General features: G+C 39.9%; 1 protein-coding gene across 1 annotated transcript in view; it reads right to left on the bottom strand.

Moving 5' to 3' along the window:
• Positions 1–2515: 2515 nt before the first annotated feature.
• The window catches only part of b4galt5 (UDP-Gal:betaGlcNAc beta 1,4- galactosyltransferase, polypeptide 5), a 30910-nt gene continuing 13138 nt past the window's right edge, over positions 2516–20287 (bottom strand). Inside the window, exons 2-9 of the mRNA XM_040007617.1 lie at positions 12617–12736; positions 11972–12085; positions 11403–11530; positions 9375–9491; positions 9023–9210; positions 8809–8931; positions 8246–8347; positions 2516–7006 (exon numbers count right to left, since the gene is read on the bottom strand). Of these exons, the coding sequence (XP_039863551.1) occupies positions 6859–7006; positions 8246–8347; positions 8809–8931; positions 9023–9210; positions 9375–9491; positions 11403–11530; positions 11972–12085; positions 12617–12736 (1040 nt within the window). The 3' untranslated portion in view covers positions 2516–6858. The remainder of the gene's footprint in view (positions 7007–8245; positions 8348–8808; positions 8932–9022; positions 9211–9374; positions 9492–11402; positions 11531–11971; positions 12086–12616; positions 12737–20287) is intronic.

The following is a 20287-nucleotide window of genomic DNA, read 5'->3' as shown; positions in this document are numbered from 1 at the left end:
TTTTGGATAGTGTTGAGGAGAACTGTGTTCGAAACTTCGTTTTGCGTCTGCGATTCGCTCATTTTCTTAGGATTTGGACTTTTAACCGGTGTGTGGTGACGATCAGCTTGCGGTCTGTCTTGTGATAAGTCGTGCTGCTGTTCCATCCATTCAATATCTTCTTCGTCGCACGCCTGTCGAAGAGCCGCTAGGTGGTAGCCATGATCTTTGTTAATGTTAGCCATTTCGCCGCTTTGGAGAAGTTGGCCGAGAATGACGAAGAGAAACACAGGGAGGAAGTTTTTGAGTTTTAGAGATTAAGTATAACTAGTCTGCTTCTAATTCCGGTTTACTTGTTTGCGGTCAAGACATAAAGGAGGTTCTTTTCAGGAAAAGCCTCGGAGCCCACTCAAGTTGAACTGCTCACTCCGCCATCTTCCCAGAATTCCCCGCCAAACAAAGGGCTTAAGGAGTGAAAGCATCAACAATGGTTCGCTCCTTGCTGTGTTGGGGGTTGTAATGTTAGATGCACGATCGGGAAGGGAAAATTGGCTCACGTTTTATTCTTTCCCCACCTGGAAGCAACGTGAGGGAGCTTATGTATTGGATACTACCAAAAGAAGGCAACTAGCCTGGATAGCAGCTGTGAGACGAGCTATATCCAGTTCTCTACCATCCACAGATATCTGTTGTTGTGCTACAGACATTTTCATTCTGGTAAGTTCTAAATAAGTTCATATTAGGGCTGTTCGATATAACGATATATATATATCGGATGACAATATAAAAACGTCTATCGATTCATTTTACACTAGGTGTCGCAAAATAAACTGTTTACGGCAATATTTTTTTCATCGTTTTGATGGTCACTGTAGTGGTTATATTAATTTCTTAAAGTTCTCTCTTTCTCTTATATTTAATATAACCACACTAGGGATGGACAAGCGACTATCTTTATGCCTTGTCGTTAGCTACAACCACGGTAAAACCATCCCGTGTCCGCTTGTTTATTTTCACAATAAAGCTCAAGATCCTGTTGAGACTTTTCAAAATAAACTGAATTACGTGAAAGAGTAGGCAGATTTTTGTATGGATGAGAAGCAAAAAAGAGCCGCCAGGTGCTAAAAAATAAACCTTAGATTCAAACGTTAGAACAGGTCACCAGTTTATTTACCAAAAAGTATCCATAAAAGTATCTCTCAATAGCATATTATTGTAGTTCAAATGTGTAGATGAACAAAGATCAGATTTTTGGAAATCTAAAACTAGTCAGACACTCAAATATTCATGCTTTTTATAGGAGGACAGATCATATTTTTATTTGAACTCTGATAAAAGTAATAGAACTGTGACTTTTGTTTGTTACAGTGGCGGTAAGGAAGAGGTTTCCCAATGTGTCAAGAGGGGCTTTGGGGATTGCAGTGAATTTGAAGCTGGAGGAACTGAGACTGATGGAAAAGAAAACAAATTACATTTTAAGTATGTTGATTTATGTTCATACACACACACACACACACACACACACACACACACACCAGGACTGCTTTTACACAGCAGGAGAGAAGCAAGTATGTTTTTTGCATACTTCCAAGCACATCATATAATAAAGCACACCCCTCTCCTTGTGCATGTGTAGTTTATGGGATCCATTGTGAGAAGTGGTGCACAAAGTCCGTGGAATTCACTGAGTTCCTTCCCTGCCGTTTTGCATTTCCTTTTCTGATAAGAAAATTCAATATCAGATGTCGCTTGTGTTAACCGCTGGAGATACTCAGCTAAATGTGCTAAACGCCATAGGGCTGGAGCGGCTTTGATTAAATGAGTCTTAAATGACCTCACTGGGGTTTTACTCATTTTGTTTTTGTTTTTTCCCCCACTGGGTGATAGGTCAGAGGGTCTGAATAAGGATCATTTTTGTCTGAGGATCCGGTCTGTACGGTATTAACTGACAGCAGAGCATTCAGAGTGACATCAGTGGGGAAAAACAGGACTGCACTTAAAGAAAAAGAGGAATCTGGCCCCAGCATACTGGAACTTTGTTGTTAACTGTGAATCACAAGATCCACAGGCCAAAAATACAGACAAAAAAACCCTCTGTTAAGGAAGGAGTTTTAGAAGGAACAGGATGCCGTTTATATCCCCTGCTGTCAACGTAGAGCCCTTCTGCACTCATGCATGCATTTATGTTTTTAGTAAAATTAATTAAGGAGCCTAGCAGAGGTCATTTCAAGCTACTGCATGCAACTTCCAGCTGAGCTCCAGTATTGGCTGCTCTTGACCGACTTGGCCAGTTTGTGTTCTGCATCTTGTTCAAGTGATGAAATATAAACTGAAGGTCTCTTAAGAGCAAGCGTGTCTGCGTGTACGTGTTTACACTGTGAAGTAGTCGTCGTGTGCGAAGTGTATCCTTGTTGTGATTTATAATATTTAAGAGTCACTGACCACACTGGGAAGAGGCAGCCGTTCCAGTCAGCTCACAGAATGGAGATTGATCTCAACACAGACAGAGAAACAAACACACAGGCAGGCAGAAAGCTATCTTTACAAGTTTTACTTTTATTGGTGTACTCTGACAATAACAATGATGGTATAAAAGAAAAATCTCCATCATACAAATTTCAATAATCAAAAGATAATATGCCGATACACAAACGGATCCACATAAGGCTGACATCAAGTTTTGACAAGTGGCTTCAAATGGCTTCAGTTCAAGGAGATCGTCTCTCCTTACAATCAGAGGAGATAAATTTTAAATTTAGCTGTATTGTTTCTTTTTCTTTTTTTTTTTTAATAGTTAGCTTTCATACAAAAAAATAATTTGTGTGGATTTTGGAGTGGATTGTGGTCGCTGGTTTGGGTGCCTGTGTTTCATTGCATTGTAAGCATAAGGTGTTGTTTCTTTGGCTGAAACACTGCTATCCCGCAGCGCTCTCCTGTGACCTGCGCCTTATCTCAGCTGCTGTCACTATTAAAAAGAAACGTCACGTGCAGACACAAGGACAGTTAAATTCATCAAAGGATTTTACGTCTCTGTCTGCCACGACGTGTGCCTTGCATTGCGACAGCGCGTTAAAATACAGGGAGGTCTGCGGGATGCAGAACACCTCTGAGATCGTGAGAGGAATTGAAAATTTATGAAATGAGGTTATTCTTTCCATCAGAAACAAAAAGTCTGTGCTGGGAAGCAGTGATGTAAAAACATTGATGTCACTCTGTAAGCTTTACTAGCACTTAAATGGCACCGGATAAACTCACAAGCCAAACCCTCCCGAAGCCTTGTTCTTTAGCATCTGTAGTGAATTAAGACCTTATAGAATTTCTAAAACACTACACACAACAATATTTACAATGATAATTATCTTGATATGCACTTTTTTTCAATTTAAATATTTTTGCTTATAAAAAAATAAAATAAAAACTTGAATGGAAAAAAAACGAAACAACAAAAACAAGAACAAATCCAAAAAACACTGCAATAAATTAAGAAGCTTTAAGGCTGCCAGTTTTGTCAGATGCCCAAAGAATGGTCCCTTCATTTAAACTGGCACAGAATGGATGAGGTGAGATAATGGAACGATGAAGACTCTTTAGTGAGCAGCAGTCTTGGTCTGGGTCTGGACTGACACCAGGTTTATTTTATTTATGTAGATAGAACTGGAACAAGACTAGCCAACATGCTCTTATCACCGAGTGAAATCAATCTACTTCCTGTTTTAGATAAAATCAGAAGTACTGACTCACTTGTCCTTGTTGCAAGGTCACAAAATAGCCAAAGCTGTGTACTAGTCTCCTCAAAGATGGTGTTGGCTTATGAAGCTGCTCATTCTTCATTGTGGAGTATAGAGCCTAATACTGACCCTAACCAGGCCTCAATCAGAGGGCCTCTTTGTATTAAGAGGTCCCGTGTGGTCCATCTCTTTACCTGAACACTCAATTTAAAACCATTTGGCTTTTGCTATAAGTCCACCTAGCTTTTAATTTAAAGCAATGAAACATAAAAAAGATATAATATACAGTGCATTATGTAGGTATCAAGACCTAGAATAATAACCTACCAGTTGTTCACAACAAGGTCACTATAAATAATTTTGTCATCAGTGCTGCAAAACCAAAAGGAAAAAACCCAAAACAAAACAAAAACTTTGAAACCTAGGAGGATAGGTAGACCTCGGAAAGGTTTAGCCATTTCACTCAAACGCACGTGGAAAAGAAAACTCAACTAAAATGCTGCTACTGTCTGTGATTTCCACTGGACACCTCCTGGGTGATAGGCTAGGAAGTAAACGTGCTTCTGCTTGCGGCAATTTGGATCAACTTTAAGGTGGAAAGGCAACAGGCTTACAAATGTATGGATGTAAACATGCTCAACATCTGCTCCTGTAATTGGAATTAAAATATAAAGTTTGAAGGATGTTTTGCCTGTCAATACCAGCCTCTGATGTTGGGATTGGTTCCAGTAAGCACGCAGAGAGAGTCCCTGGAAGGGACCTCTGGAAGGTCAGCACCATTGATCATCAATTAGTATAATGGAGGTGATCAGTGAAAGACAGTGACCAGTAGCATTGTCTGATTCTGTGTCTTGCTCTTCCTGTGGTTGTCACACAAAATGGCCTCCTCCAATATGTCTGCTCAGGAGATTACAATTTAATACCAGGCTACAGGTCCCATTCCATTTCATTAGAAGCAGTTATCTATCTATCTATGCTTTATCTTAAGAGGGAATCTGAATCTGAATGAAATGGAATATACCTCATTTACACAGACCTGAACCTCACCGTCCCGCACAATTACGCATGACTACATTTCAGTGCATCTATATCAGTTTGTGTCACCTATTAAACTGTCACATTAACTGCAAAATAAAATAAAAACTGAACAATTAAGGAAAATAATCCAAAAAAATAAATAAAATGAGGTCCAGCCTCTTTGCTCCATATTTCATTGTGGGAACAACATTAAGTCAACCACCAATATTTTCCTCAAAAAAGGTACATGTTAAGTAATGCGTACAAGGCGATTTGTGTGAAATGAAGTAGCTGCATGACTAGAGGACAGACAGTGAGGACAGTAAAGTCTGTACGATATATTAAAAAGGAACTTCATTTACAGTATTGGGATTTTACTGAAATCAACACTGTCAAATACACAAATCAGAGAGGAGCATTACACTTCTATGTACTGCCAGAGTCTGTGTCTAATGCACAGTGAAAGGCTGCATGCCACTGAACATAAACCTCTGTTTAGAGCAACTCCCTCCACCAAAAGAAAAATGAATTTCACAAGAAATCTCACAAGCCAAAGCCTGGCCACAAGCTAACAAAGCTAATCAGTGGTTATAACCTGACACTTCAGATAAGGATTGAGACAAGCTGTGTTTTTTTTCTCCCCCAATCGAAATGTTGATAAAGAAAGAGGTGTCATTTAAAAAGTAAAGGCAGCCATCGAATGGTAGTTGTATTTTCACAGGGCCCAAAGTGAAGCAGGGCTGGCTAACAGTATTACAAAGACTACACAATCTGCAAAATAACAAAGCAAATGCTTCTGTAAACACCAGTGACAGTTACAGCAATCAAGTATTTTCTAATTCCAATTCTCTTTTGTCACAATGAAGGTGAGTAAACATTGAAGACGCGAAACCTAAAAATAAAAAACGGCAAGCGTTTATCTCTCCCTGGCCCGAATTCACACCCGCATGCCAAGTGAGGTCTGCAACCTGCCGGTCAAAGCTTCAGAAGCAAAGGGACCTGGGAGGTCACCCCGATAACTTTGAACCGACAACGAGATACATACAGGCCATTTGCATAGCTCTCCCTCACTTACACACAGACACGCAAACAGGCACACGCAACTTCTGAACAGGGTGGCATGTTTGCTTAGGCAAAGTTGGGTTGAGTGTGAAGTTTGCATACGCAGTCACTTCTTCTCTCTAGTCCAATGAGGGCATGCTAGCACCCGCGCTATTGCATCTGTATAGTGAGGAAGTCAGGGCTAAAGTTCTGCTGTCTGATATTACAGCTTATTGCTAACAGGATGAACATTGCACTCCAACATACAGCCACTTGCAGGCAGGCAGGACATTCCATGCAATTATGCAAACATCAGTCTTTAAATCGTGTGCTTGAAAGACAAAACACAAGAGATGGTTAAGGAAACAATATTCTCTAAACTCAGAAAGAAAAACTATTTCACATACAACATATAACCACAGCCTCTAACTCCCTATGTCGTCTTCTCTTGCTCTCTTTTCTTGTAGATTTGGCATACTGTATGCAGAACCAGCTGCAAGAGTCCACTCGCTTAAAGTTGATGTGTCGTGTTATGTGTGCATGCAAATGTTTTCACAGGCGTACTGCATTTATGAAAGAAGAAGTGCAAGAGATAAAGTAATTAAAAAAAAAAAAAAACGTCATAGCCTTAGGACAATGTCAGCACATTTAAGCCAAACTCTGCGTGCATGTGTGGTGTGCGTGTGTGTTTATACGTGCGTGCACTTAAACGTATGTGTACCATAACCTATCGAAATCATCGAGCACAGAGGTGCCACGTGGAGCTAGTGATGGACAGAAGAAGAAAATGAATTGAGGAATGAATGCTGAAGGCCAAAATGGTGCAAAAGGCATGTGGAGACTGAAGTCTAGATAAGCCCAGATGAGAGGAGTGATGGACTGTGGCACAAACAAGTGCAGCATTTATCCCTATTTTCTTATATGATTTATCAAACATATGCTTTTGATTCTCCTTTTTTTTTTTTTTTTGCATACAACCAAAATAAACAAAGCAATAAATCTTTCAACTAAAAAGTCCTAAGCAGTGTTGCAACTGGTGAGATATGGCTGATGTCCCAAAGGACTTTGATTTTGCAGTCCAGCTCTGCCTACGTCAGTAGTCAGCTATTGGTGCAAGCTTTCTGCTCAAGCTGACTGTGATGTTGGTGTAGAGAGGCCTTCTGGACACTAGGGGGGAGTAGTTTAGGTTGTTAAGACCATCCACCTTCTGTCTCTCCTTTGAGTGACGGAGAAGACTATACCTGCAGGTGCAAAATGAGAGGAGAAAACAGAACACTGTAAGAAGCACTTTTCTCTCATTACATGTGAAAAGGATGGCAAAATGTAAAAAGTCCAGTGTTTGTGACAAATGGAGTGATTCTTGTCTAAACAGCCAAAAATACCTTATTTGTGGCCCAGGATTATAATCTACTACTTATGTACATCACTAAATGTGCGAAGCTACAAGTTTGACAAAGAATGAGCAGTTGCCTCAACAAAACTAAGCAAGAGCCCACTGCCTCTCAATCAGCCACTGATTCTAACCACAGCGGTTTTTTTAAACAACTCTAAAATATCTCAGAGTTGGCATGGGGGGAGTCTGCTTCAGGCCTAACACAGACTATATATACACCCTTGGACTCTTTTAGTCTCCTGCTATGTTGTACCATCGATTTCATACATTTTTCAACAGAAGAAAACTTTTGCATACTAGATGACTAAAAAGCTGGAAAGTGCTTTGGATCAATTCATATCAGGGTGTGATATGAATAAAAGTCACTCGACTTCATTAATGGAAACCACCCTTCACATTCAGGCGAGCTGCCAAAGTACAGCTCTGGACTGCAGAAATTCCTTAACAAACAGCTGCACTATGTGACAAATATCCTCATTCATGTAAATTAAAGGAGCATTGTGCTGTTTCAGTGACATTTTCACACAAAATGATCACAGACAGTTCAAGTTAGAAGTGTCAGAGTAAAAGTGAAAGCTGACTAAACTGAGGCAGAGGGCTACACCCCTGCTGCCTCAGTTTAGTCAGGCAAAGTGACCACCAGGCTGGGCTTAGAAGAGAAAGGTGCTAAAACATAATATTTCAAACAGGGGGGATAAAATAATTTGACATAAAATGTGCAAACGTATTCTAGTAGATCCCTAAATGATATGAGTAGCTTAAATTTAAGGCTTATTTTAAAGTTAAATAAGTGAAAAAGAAATTCCACTTAGTACTGTGGTACTATGTAAAACTATATGAAAGAAACATTTACTCTTTGGGCCATTTTTAAGTTACTCAGGAATTTAGCCCTGAAGCATAGGAGCATATCACATGCAAAGTCTTTAAAAGAGTGGAAATTCTATCAAAGGTACTGCTTTGGCTTTTCATGTGACTGGCTTACATCACATGAGTCTAAGCCTCATTGCAATTATCAGCTTCCTCCTTTGGTTGGGAGTGTGTATTATGTACTGTTTGTAAGTGAGCTGTGAAAACCTAGGACACCAACCTGCCCAGGAACTGCACTTCTCCACGATGGTGATGTGGAATGGACATGTAGCGTCCCAGGTCTCCGTGTGGTCTGCTTACTGTGTAATTGGCAAACTGCACCCTACAGAAACATTTTTAAAATTTTAATCCATATTGTACACAGTTGGGAGGAAAAGGCATTGTGTTTATGATCCTGCTATAATAATTATCACAATAATGCCTCTGATAGCTGAGCTATAATATTTCAAATAGTCAATAACATGCTCCAAATACATCAGAAAGATTTCATAGTAAAGGCAAAAAGGAAGGATTTCATGGAAACAAATATACAAGAGAATCAGTATTTACAGTACACACAGAGTAAATCTGTGTGTACTGTGTGTACAGCTGCCTGTGAGTTGTGTAGGTGGGGGAAACGCTCTGGGCCGAAGTGGGAAAAAACAATATAATACAAAAGCCTTCTATGTGCCAAATGGCCTACCTCATCACTTGAGGATGCCTAATGTCAACACTACTGTTAACCACATGCTGCAGCTCTATCAGAAAGGCCAGTGTGTGTTTGTCTGTACAAGTTGCCCTCACCTGTTCCACAGGTCATCGTCCTCTCCTCCCCAGCCCCAGAACGCATTGGGAAATCCGTTAATCTTTTTGAACTGCTTAACCATCAGGCCACTGACACCGCCGAAGAACTCATTATACGGCAGCCTTTGAGGGACAGTTATGCATATTGAGATTCATTTTTTGCGTCCGAACACATGTACTCTGTAATTCCCCAAAGACAATAATCAGGACTCACATGTAGGAATACTTGTCCAGTTTGACCGCAAAGTGCCGGGGCATGTCCGTACAGCCGTAGTAGTTTCTGTCATTCTCCATTAGATGGTCTACATCATGGAAGATCAGACAGTCCCAGTTCAGGTCCTTCATAGCCTCCTTGTAGCCCACATTGAACAACATGGCTCGGTTAAATGGCTCTGTACCCGCCTAAAGAAAAAAAGATGATACTTTGGTATAGCTGCCTTTTCATAAAAAAAGGGGGAAGATAATGGGTTATAACTTCCATAAAACAGTGGCTTGAGATGAAATTCATTTAGTTGTTTACCTCTGAATTCAATTGATTGATTGATTGTGAAAATAAGTGAACCTACTTGTTCTATTATATAAAAGGCAAAGTGGAGTCTCTGTTTCTGCAGCACTGGCACCAGGTGTCTTAGGAGAATGGGCAAGTGTTCATGTCGGTTCCTGAAGGGAACTAGGATTGCCACCTAGGTACACAAAGGAGAATAACATGGGACTTGAATAAATTGCAAAGATATAGGGATACATTTAGAGTAGAGTTAGAGTTAGAGCAGATAGCACCTTTACATGTCCAAATCAACACTAATACTGAAACATGTTTCATTATACTACTTTCCCCAATGTCCGATGTGGACATCTTGATCAGTATCTTAGTGTGTGCTGTGTGAAACCACTAAAATATTCCAATTAGCACCTGATTCATCACAAGATTGGCGGATTTGCAGAGTGTCATTTCCACAATGAGAAGTGACATGGATCAGTCCAACCCCCCCCCCCCCACCCCCCCCCCTCCCAAACCCCCCCCAAAAAAAACCCCACTGAGCAGCTGAATGACTGTGTAGCGTTTATTTTTCTCCATAGATTTGTAATAATGGTTGTTCTTGTTTTGCACTTTCTTTTGAAGATCAATAAAAAAGTGAAATATTCACAGAATATAACTGGCTAGGAGACGCTAAGAAAGAGACAGGTGTAAAAAAAAAAAGGAGAGAGAGAGAGAGAGGGGGAGAGAGAGAAAGAGACAGAGAGAGAGAGAGGGGGGGGAGAGAGAGAAAGACTGCTGGCTAATGAGATAAACAGGGGAAAAAATGCTGTCAGACCATACACGGTCCTTTGGGGCAAAGGAATGTGAGAGAGATACAGACAGATGGAAGGCAAGATCACTCTACTGGGCAGAAAAAAAAAGTACTGTTAGGCTAAAGATTAAAGACTGAAACAATACTGCAAAGCACAAACACAGGCTGGAATTTAGGTTACTTCCTGTACTTTGTGTTTATGTGTACTTTTTCTGGAATTTGAATGTCAAATAGAAGAGCTCCATCAATCTTATTTGCACAGGGAGCAACAGAATAAAAGAAAGGGCATAAAAGGAAAGGTACACATAGGAAAAATTCTGATAATTCCTCTCATCATTTCCTTCCCATGGTGACATTGAAGCCCCGTTGAGGTACAGAATATGTTATATTGCTGGCTTTACTACTGTTACGGTGATAGTATTTATGGCTAAGCTTCACATGTTCTTCGCAGCTTCAATCAGACATGCCGGAACAGTCACAGTACTTGACCGATATTATGTGTGCTAAACACACGCATAGATGTCAACAGATCAGACCATTATTAAACTGCTATTGCTTATTTATTATACATAATACTTGTTTGCTGTGAGATCGATCCTGTCTCAGTGTCTGATAATTTATCATAAGTAATTTATGAAGTAACTCCTGCTATGCTATGCTCTGTGTATAAATAAACACACCTTTCTCGTGTTCTCATGGAGAGTTTCTGCTGCTGTCTAATGCCCCAGAAACGCAGAAAAAAATGAACTTTTGTGGAAACAATATTTTTGTCTTCATTGCAGTTTTAAGGTTTTGCTGTTCATTTGACATTGCTATGCAAACTCTGCACTGAAACACTGAACACTCAGAGTAGAAACTCTTGCATTACTATTGCCAACATTACTTTTAGCAACGTGTTAAAAAAAACATAGCAACTAAGCATGCACATATATCGGTGTTATTGTGGGGCAAAGGCGGGTTTTAGCAGGTCCAGCGCTACAAACCTAATGCTGCTGCACTGTGTGAGAGGCATGTTTTATATACAAAATGGAAAAAGTCATGCACAACCATTCGCCTATCTATAAAAAGGTGACAAGTCAATAGAAACCCAAGTGTGCAGAGCACATGCATGTTATAACGTGCAGGGCTTGAATGTCTCTTTGCAATGTCACAGGAGGGTTAAGCAACATTCCTCAAAAAGTTCTGTTTGATGTGCTTTTACTGAGCCATACTTTAACAATATACAAACCACTCTATGAAGCCACTCTATTTTTTGCTCCACCGGCCACATTACGCACAAGATTGTTTTTTTCAGAGGGCACTTACCTTCCAGCGAGGTAAACAGTCTGTGGGCTTCCAGTAGCCTCCAGGGGCAATGTTGGGCTTTCCCTCCAGCAAAGATCTTTCCACTTCTTCAAGAGATATCTCACTCATATTCACTTCCAACCTGCCCTCTGTGCGTGGGGGAAAGAGAGAGTGAGAGGGAGTCAAGCAACAGTCATGAAGCAAGAAAGGTCAAGAGCGTGGGGGAGAAAATAAGAGACACGGTGTGCGAGTAAAGAAGAACAGTAGCGAGAGGAAAAAGATCATAGGAATGTGACTAAGAAAATGTCAAAGCCTGCAACATTTGAGAAATCTGGGACATAAATTGCCTGCTTGTGCTATAACACAATACTGTATTTGATGCGTCATCAATCAAAACTAATATAAAACATATTCTTGGAACAGTTTCACAGCTCAATACTACAACAAATAAATACAGAGGCATAAGGAACATTTCCACTGGGAGCCTTTTTTTTCATTTGTTACCTACTTGTTATTACAGAATAAGGAGTTTGGTTCTAAGGAAAGAATTCAAATTAAATTTAAAATCACAACTTTAACAGTTCACTTACTCATGGAGGGCAGCCTCTCAGGGCAAACTTGTGAGGGGAGGTAGGTGAAACCCTCGGGGAGGTATGTAGTGGGAAGAGCATCGCTTTCGCTGAAGTTGAAGTCATAAGAATAATCTGAAAGTGAAAAAAAGCGTGTATAAAAAAAGAAAATGATTTCAGGAGGTGGACATTTTCTAAAGTAATGTACACAGAAGCTAACAGTAATTTATACAATATGAATACATGTCTGTATTATAGTCAAACTTGTCCCATACTTTGGCGAACATGTCTGGAGCCACTAATGCCACCAACAGGCAATCACGTGAAACTTACAATTCCCCTTTTTCCAACAGCACGTGTTTCAGTCATTACCAGCAAACAGCTGCAGAACTAAAGGACGTTGAAATTGATTGATTCTTTTTGATACACCCTGTATTTTACCGACAGCTTTTCATTGTCATTCAAAATATCTTTTCTAGTAAAGGCAAGCATGAGTCACTTACTGGAAAGCAAACAGACTTAACTGTGAAAACACCATAGCGCTTTTTCTTTTACTTCCTTATTTAAACGTTGTTTGACACTGCACTCATTCTCTTGTAAGGATATGAAATACAGTATTTGTGCTAAACATTTCTAATAAACTAGTGTGCATGGGCATGTTTTTACCTGTGCCATTTATGCTGTAAGCCCCCCTCACTACTTGCTCCAGAACCTGAGCTCCAATGTTCTTCACGTTCTCTCTGATCTGGATCCCTCTGGCCTGGACCATAAACACATACTCATTCACTATGGAAAGAAGAAAAAACAGGCGAAAAAAAGAATTAATACACTTTATTATTAAACACAGACTCGAGGCATGTATTTGAGAAACCCAAGCACAGACATGAATCATATTACGTTAATGCAAAACGACTTTTAAAAATGTTTGAAATGTCTGAGAATGCATATATTCATTCTCAGACCCCTTATCCTTTCACTTCTTCTTTCTGAGAATTATTTCAAACAATATTCATGTTTAAGAAATGTGGTTGCACTAGGTTGCACTGCAAACAGCATGGGTGTGCTTAGTAAGGAGGGAATTTCCCAACCAAATATAAAGAGGCCGATCGATGGCATGTTAATCTATATTGAAGAGAAGCAGTGGGAGAAGAGGTTAAACTTAAACTTTTTTAAGAAGGAGGAAGAAATGAAAATAGATTTTTAATTATTGATTTACTTCCTTCCGCAATATTTTACTCTATTTTACTAAGCTATTTCCAGTCATAAAGGTCTGGAAACCACTGTATCGTTTTGAAGCACCCTTTTTCGTGAGAAAATGTGACAGGGACATATAGGATGTGGGTGAAACTACACAGCATAGAGTAGTCACATACAGGAAACAGGAAGTAGCAAGAGATTCTAGGTGAATGAGAATGTGCCAATCTGGGATTGTAGTGAGATTTCTATTGTACCAGCGACATCTCATCAAGCTGACACAATATTATGTAGTAGATCTGTTTGCTATAACAGTTCAGTCGATTTATTCCTAACTATAATTGGGAACTACACCAGAGAGGCTTAGTGAGCGTTCCAGTCAGCATGAAACTGACCTAAATAAACACCACAACAGTGGTTAACCTGCCAAGCAATGTAGTGGAACAAAAGGGGGTTATGTGGTCTAACTGTGAATAGCTAAATACACCTAGTGATGCATGCACTCTTTGGTGTACAGTAAAGAAGTATGACATACTATGTGCATAGTACTAAGCTTTAAAAACATTCAAAAAACATTTAAAACACTGAATCAAATTTCAGAAGTCAAACAAAATAGGCAAAAACACAGCTCATAGAATAACTTCTCTGCCTTTGTAGCTCTGTGTCCAACACCGGCAATGTCAAGATGATCTGCATTATTGCGGACATTGTATCTGTGTGGATGGCATGTATACTGCTGAGCTAGAAATCCCCTGGATGTGATTTGTCATGGTAATTGCGTTACAGTTTCCATCACATTTATCTTATCTTATACAAAATGCCAGGCTTGCAGGATCAGAGACTAGTGGCTGAGCGTTAGCTGAAATCAATGTTCTCATTTTACTTCTGCAGCACTCAAATAGTACAGTGCAGCTGGAACCGCAGAAGACGACAATGGAACAGAAAACAGATTCTCTTCACTTGCACTGTAGCACATGTAGAGGAAGAGCGACACGCACGGATGTTCAAATGTGCGCACAAACACGCACACACACATGCACACACGTGCATTAACTGATGCCCTTCTGAGGCACCATATGGATGGAAAAAGGCTAAGAGGCGTCTGGAGTGTGACCCAGTGCAAGCCACCAACATATTTTGACAAGTCTTTTTCTCACGCCTGCCAAGCATATGAATATACAGTAAAAAAACAAAAACGCCAAAAAATACCACAACATAATAAGCAGGTGTATATCATAGCAGATTTTAAATGAGCTAAACAATATCAAATGAGAAGACTCTCAGATTGTGGTGAAAGCACTTTGGTCCACTCTTCTTTACACCATTACTTCTGTTCACTGAGGTTTATGGACAGTCCGTTCTTGGGATCATTGTCCTGTTTTGGCCAAGCTTTAGCTATCGTACAGATGCTTCACATTTGCCTCATACTTCAATATATAAAAAAAGTTTGCGGTTGACTCAGTGACGGTAGAATTTAGGCCTGTGGCTGCAAAACAAGCCCAAACCATCACCCCTCCTCCACCATGCTTGACATTTAATATGAGGTGTTAGTGTTGACATGCTGTGTTTAGCTTTCACTAAATGTGTTGCTGTGCATTAAAGCCAAACATCCTCACTTTGGTCTCATGTGTCCAAAGGATGTTTTTCCACAAGTCACAAGACTTCTTTCTGGAAAAACGTCCTTTGTAAACCTAAGCCATACTGCCATATTATTCTTTGAACTTAGAATATCTTTCCCATGCAACCTGTCCAAGTCAGAACAAGACTAAAGAAATATCAATGTACTCTTCGTGAACTTTAACTAGCATTTACAAGCCAACTGATGCCTTTAGAATCTGAGATATTGTTCCTGGGTTTTGTTTTGTTTTTTGCATTTTCTCGGAACATTGCACGGCCAGCTCTTTGGATGAATTTCCTGGGTATCTGTTCACTCCTGGGAAGACTGGCAATGGGATAGTACTTACCCTACGAATTTCTATGGAAGCAGTAAAGATGTGCCATTTAAAGACCTGTTAAGTACCAGATTATCATTATACCCTGATATTTAAGAACCTGAAAGAGGTGAATTGAAAAAGGGTGTACTTTCATTTTACCGTGAGTGTATTATATATTAACTACCCTATCATACTGTACCAAACAGCAGCATATGAAGATTAAAGCAAAGATAAGAAGTCTTTTCTTTGGTGTAAAATATATATACATATATGAATAAATAAAAAAAAGAGGGTCAGGTTGACTGAAATTACAAACTAAAACACAGCCATGTAGCATCTAACATGCACTCTAGAGGCTGGATTAATGGTTTACGGTGAGGTAGGCAAGGTTATAAACTGTGACAAATGCAATAGCCATGAGAGACCTTGGCTTTAGAGGAAACTAACATAGCAGGTTACAACACAAAGCCATTAACACTGGACATATCAGGACAGAGGAGGCATGTATCACCACAGAGCTTTGTCAGTGTGTCAGTGTCGGCATATACAACTATATAAATGAGACATGGGGACACGTAGGACCCCCTCCCCAGCCAAACCCTTCCAGCTCTTCATCCCATCAGCACCACTCACTGTAACCCATCAAGCACGACAGGCAACCTTGAATGACCTTGTCTTCTATAGCTCTCAGAGAACATCCAGCCGTCACGCCAAGCACAGCCCACCTATCCTTGTCTCTTTCTCCATATCACTCCCACTTATCTGTCATTTCCTCTATCTCCCTCTTCATCTAGTTGTGCTGCCGTCTCTGTGTAATGTGGTTTGTATCACTTTCTGTCAATTCCGTTTGTTGCTTTCATTTTAAGCAAATGAGCTGAATGATGGATTGCAGGGTTATGGGGACAATTCCAGGCACCGACCCTGCACCATATTGTAGTGCAAGAGAGGTTAATCGAAAAAGAAAATGGAAAGAACTAAAAAAAGTAAACACAGGCACATACCCCTTTGTTTTTTCTCTAAAAAGGCAATTAACTGCACACTGATACAGCTCAGCAGTGGGAGGTGATTTCTCCTGTTCTGCTAGCTAGGCGATAAGAGCTGAAAGGCATTTTTTTTTTTACCTCAGACCAGAAAAGCTTTCTGCATGCATGCACCATAGTCACTTTCAAAATGTTCATTTTAATGCCGCTGTATATCACTGACACCTACAGAGCCACGCCAAGAAAACACTATGTTCACAAATTCATCATATTATTCACACATATTAATTGACTTTAAAAGTGGATTAGGAGAGCGTTTCTATTGTTAGAGTGTTTTCTACACAGTTTCATTTGAATACCTCACGGTAAGGAAAATGGGCGAATACTCTAAGCAAAAACACAAAATCCCTCACAATCAACTGGAACAACTATTGTAACTTGAGTGCATTGATCAGCTGATAAAGGTTTGGGATGTGCACATGGTGATGTGTAACTTGACCTTTTTAAACACAAACTGGATATTATCTGAAGGGACACACTTGTTATTATCTTGTTGGACTGTTTGCAAATGATGGTGAGAAATACATAAACTACAGTGGATTGACACTCACCACCCACAGCCATGCCTCAGTCAGTGAACCCATACAAATGCACGCACATGTGAAATGAACAATGCCGTGTTACCACAGAGAACATTCTACATCCTCCCCCTCCCTTTACCCATTGATAGGTGTGACCCTCCCCCCCCCCCCAAAAAAAAACAAAACAAAAAACAAAACAAAAAAACCATGAAACAAAAAAAAACCAAAACAGAAATTCAAACACCAAACGGTGGACATAATTATCTCACGAAACAAACTCCTTATCAGCCCCATCTGTAATTCCAATTACAGTTTTTCAAATAAGCCTGTGTGAACATCAAACATCAAGACAGGTGCTTCCTGCACACAGTATTGCTTTTATTGTTTTATCATTAATAATACAGACAAACTGGCACTAAAACCACATTTTGAGTCTCAAAAATGTCTTCAAACCCGTGTGGACAGGCATTTTGTCCCCATAAGTCACTGCTCGTCCCCACAACTATAGTGGAATGCCAAATTTCAGTCATTACAAAGATGCCTAAACATGTACACACAAACACACACACTGAATGTGCTTTTGTAACTAATGAGTTGTTGATGGGGCATTTCAGAGTTGCACAAAGGTTGCAAAGCAACGGCAAACTTTGTTTTTTTTAGTGCTGTACTAAAAGTTTACCAGCTGAGCCATGCCTCAGTGAAGTGCTCCAAAACATGCCTGCACAGCTCGGGTACTTATAAATGTTTGACTTACTGATTAAGTACTGTCTCTATAACAGTTGTGCTTACAATGACATTTATGTTATCGTTATCATGGTTAACTTCAGGTTATGCAAGCAGCAGTGTGCAATTATTCTCCAAGGGTCTTTGCTGTGCTTTACTTTGGTTACTTCGGCTAAATGTTTTTATTAGTAGTAATAGAGGCAGGAAGGATATGATAGATTTTTCTGTTTGTTCAGTGTCTGTCTGTTTCTTGGGTTTGTCATATTCACAGTTAGCAAACCAGGCTCTCGCATTCACTCATTTATGACTTGTTATTGCACTCAAAAGTTTATCCGGCTCTCAGGGTCTGGACAATCTCCTTAATGCATGACACCAGGGCAGGAAAAAGGGATTAGAAGCAAGTTAGAGAGAGTAATAATGGTCAATCTTTTTCGTTTTTTATCTGACCAACTGCGCAAATGAAAATGTGATTTTGCTCAGAGAATCTGAAACATACCAACAAGAACAAAGGGAATGCCAGCTGTGCTAGTTACGGCTACATTACACTTCGTCATAACTAGATCAGGAAGCTTCCACTAAACTTACAGCTCCCCTGCACACACACACACACGCGCATGACACACTGATGAGCATGCGCGCACGCGGACACACACACACACACTCACACACACACAGTCTGTTTCACATTACATCTAGACTAACTCCAAATAGCGCTGTGTATAAAAATAAAATTACAGGAAAACCATCATGCGTGCACTGACCAGAATGCTCGTCACGTGCACAGGAATGCAGACCTGCTCCCAAAAAAAGAAAAATGCCTTAAAGTCTACATTCTTAGTGCACCCCACGCCTTTTTTTTTTCTTCGTTTTTGACAAGATCAGTACTCTTTTACCGTAAATTAAATGACGTCAGTACTTATGTTCATGGCTGTGTGCCCACTTCCTAGGGACGTGGGAACCACCCCCTTGCCTTCTAAAAGCTTCTAACCTCCTCTTGTAACAACTGAATTCAATCAATCATTGTTATTCCCAGTATCTCTGAAATGTTGCCTCCCCATCCACAATATCTCTGCTGGTGGTAAATGCCTGCTATGGAGGGACGTCTGGAAAAGTAAACTACTCTTTTGTTATGCCACCGTTACTGTCAGTGAAAATATCAGTTTCATACTGTGTGTGACTTGCATCAGAAGTGAAAGCAGTGCGCTCTGAAATCCCTATACTGCATGTCGACAAAGGAAAAAGAAATAAGAGAAAAAAAAAGTCTAAATCTGAAGTGACCTCGAGGAAGTTAAGAACTTAACTTCCCTCCTGTTAATGATCATGGTCCTTTTCCTGGCTCTTCCCATAACATGCTTGCTTACATTTTGCCATTTTATTTTTTATTTTTCATACTTCTGGGATATCAGATATTAGAATAGTTACATAATCAAAGGTTAAGTTCTTCATTCATTATGAGCAGATATGAGCATACGAGAAACATAAATCCTACATTCAGTTTTTTCAGATAAGAACAAATGGGAATACCTACAGAGACTAGACGTAAGAGTGGATTTATACCCTCTCGCAAAATCTTTACCATTATATTTAGTTTTTTTATTGATCTAAAATTGGAGGTGAATACTGATCAATGATTCATGTGCTCAATGACTGTGACCACAGGAAGCAGAGTAAAAATGGGGAAAACACCAGTTTTAAAAAGGAACTCGAATTTAAAGAGCTTTAAATGTGAATGTTTGATGTGAGAGGAATATTGCTTGAAACTCAAACCTTCTTACAGACACTGCCTCATTCTTGACCGCTAGGTTCTAAGGTTGCTTTGAACTTCCCTCTTTAGTCACCAACTATATTTATACGATCACTATAATTCTGAAAATGGATTTAAGGTGGGTCATGCAAACAGTGTTTTTTTTTTGTTTTTTTTTAACTTGGACATTTTGGATGTAGCATTTTTGGATTAAGACGTGATACGTGAACGTTACTGGGGCTTTAGAACCACTCTTTGGAAATGCCTGTTGTATTCCAAAGTTTGCAAAACATCTCATATCTGTTTAGCGTCAGCTCTGTTTGTGCTAAAGAAACTAACCAGCAATTTGCAAAGATGGAGGGGACATAAATGCCTGAAACTTTGTGGCTGGAAGAAGAAACACACTTCTTGAAAGACTGCAGGAAACAGGCATGCTAGATTATATGTATGAAATGTAGAATAGAATATTTTATAGATGCAGGAATTGACTGTACATAAAGTGTAACTGTAATGGAAAAATCATCGCTGTCTATTTAAAAAAAAAAAGAAAGAAAAGAAAAGCCACATAATGTAATCATGCTCAGACACAGTATACACTAACACATGCCAGCAGGGACAACATGAGGTGCAGTTTGAGTTCATTATTGGTTTTGCACTAGCCATTCTGTCCCTCCATCTGTTCTGCTCTCCCAAATGTATGGATATGTGTGTGTGTGTGTGTGTGTGTGTGTGTGTGTGTGTGTGTGTGTGTGTGTGTGTGTGTGTGTGTGTGTGTGTGTGTGCCTGTGAATGTGAACATGTTCATATCAGCCTTTTTGTCTGCATATCTGACCCCCCCCTGACTCGTTATGTCTGCTGAGCCACTACATGGCAGAGAAGCATGGGGGACCAGAAGTGGCAGTGAGAATTACATAAATGACACAGTGGTGCCAGGACCCCTTGTTTTCACCCTGCTGCTGGCAAATACTGGAAAACAGATCTAAAGGAAGGACTATGAGAGAGGAAAAGAGGGAGATGGACAGATTGTTGATACATATGGGTGTTAGCTCAAGATGGAGAGAGATTCTCCCTTACTAGTGCGCGCTCACGTTCTCATCCTAATGGGACATTTTTGTAAGTGATAAGAGCAGGCAGGATGAAACGGAAGGTTGTTTCTCAGTTCGTTCACTCAATCATGACTA

Source organism: Simochromis diagramma, unplaced genomic scaffold (assembly GCF_900408965.1).
Source record: "Simochromis diagramma unplaced genomic scaffold, fSimDia1.1 OVJJ01000545.1, whole genome shotgun sequence".
NCBI lineage: Eukaryota > Metazoa > Chordata > Actinopteri > Cichliformes > Cichlidae > Simochromis > Simochromis diagramma.
Note: the sequence above shows the minus strand (reverse complement) of the source record. Positions and strands in the feature narration are given on the sequence as shown.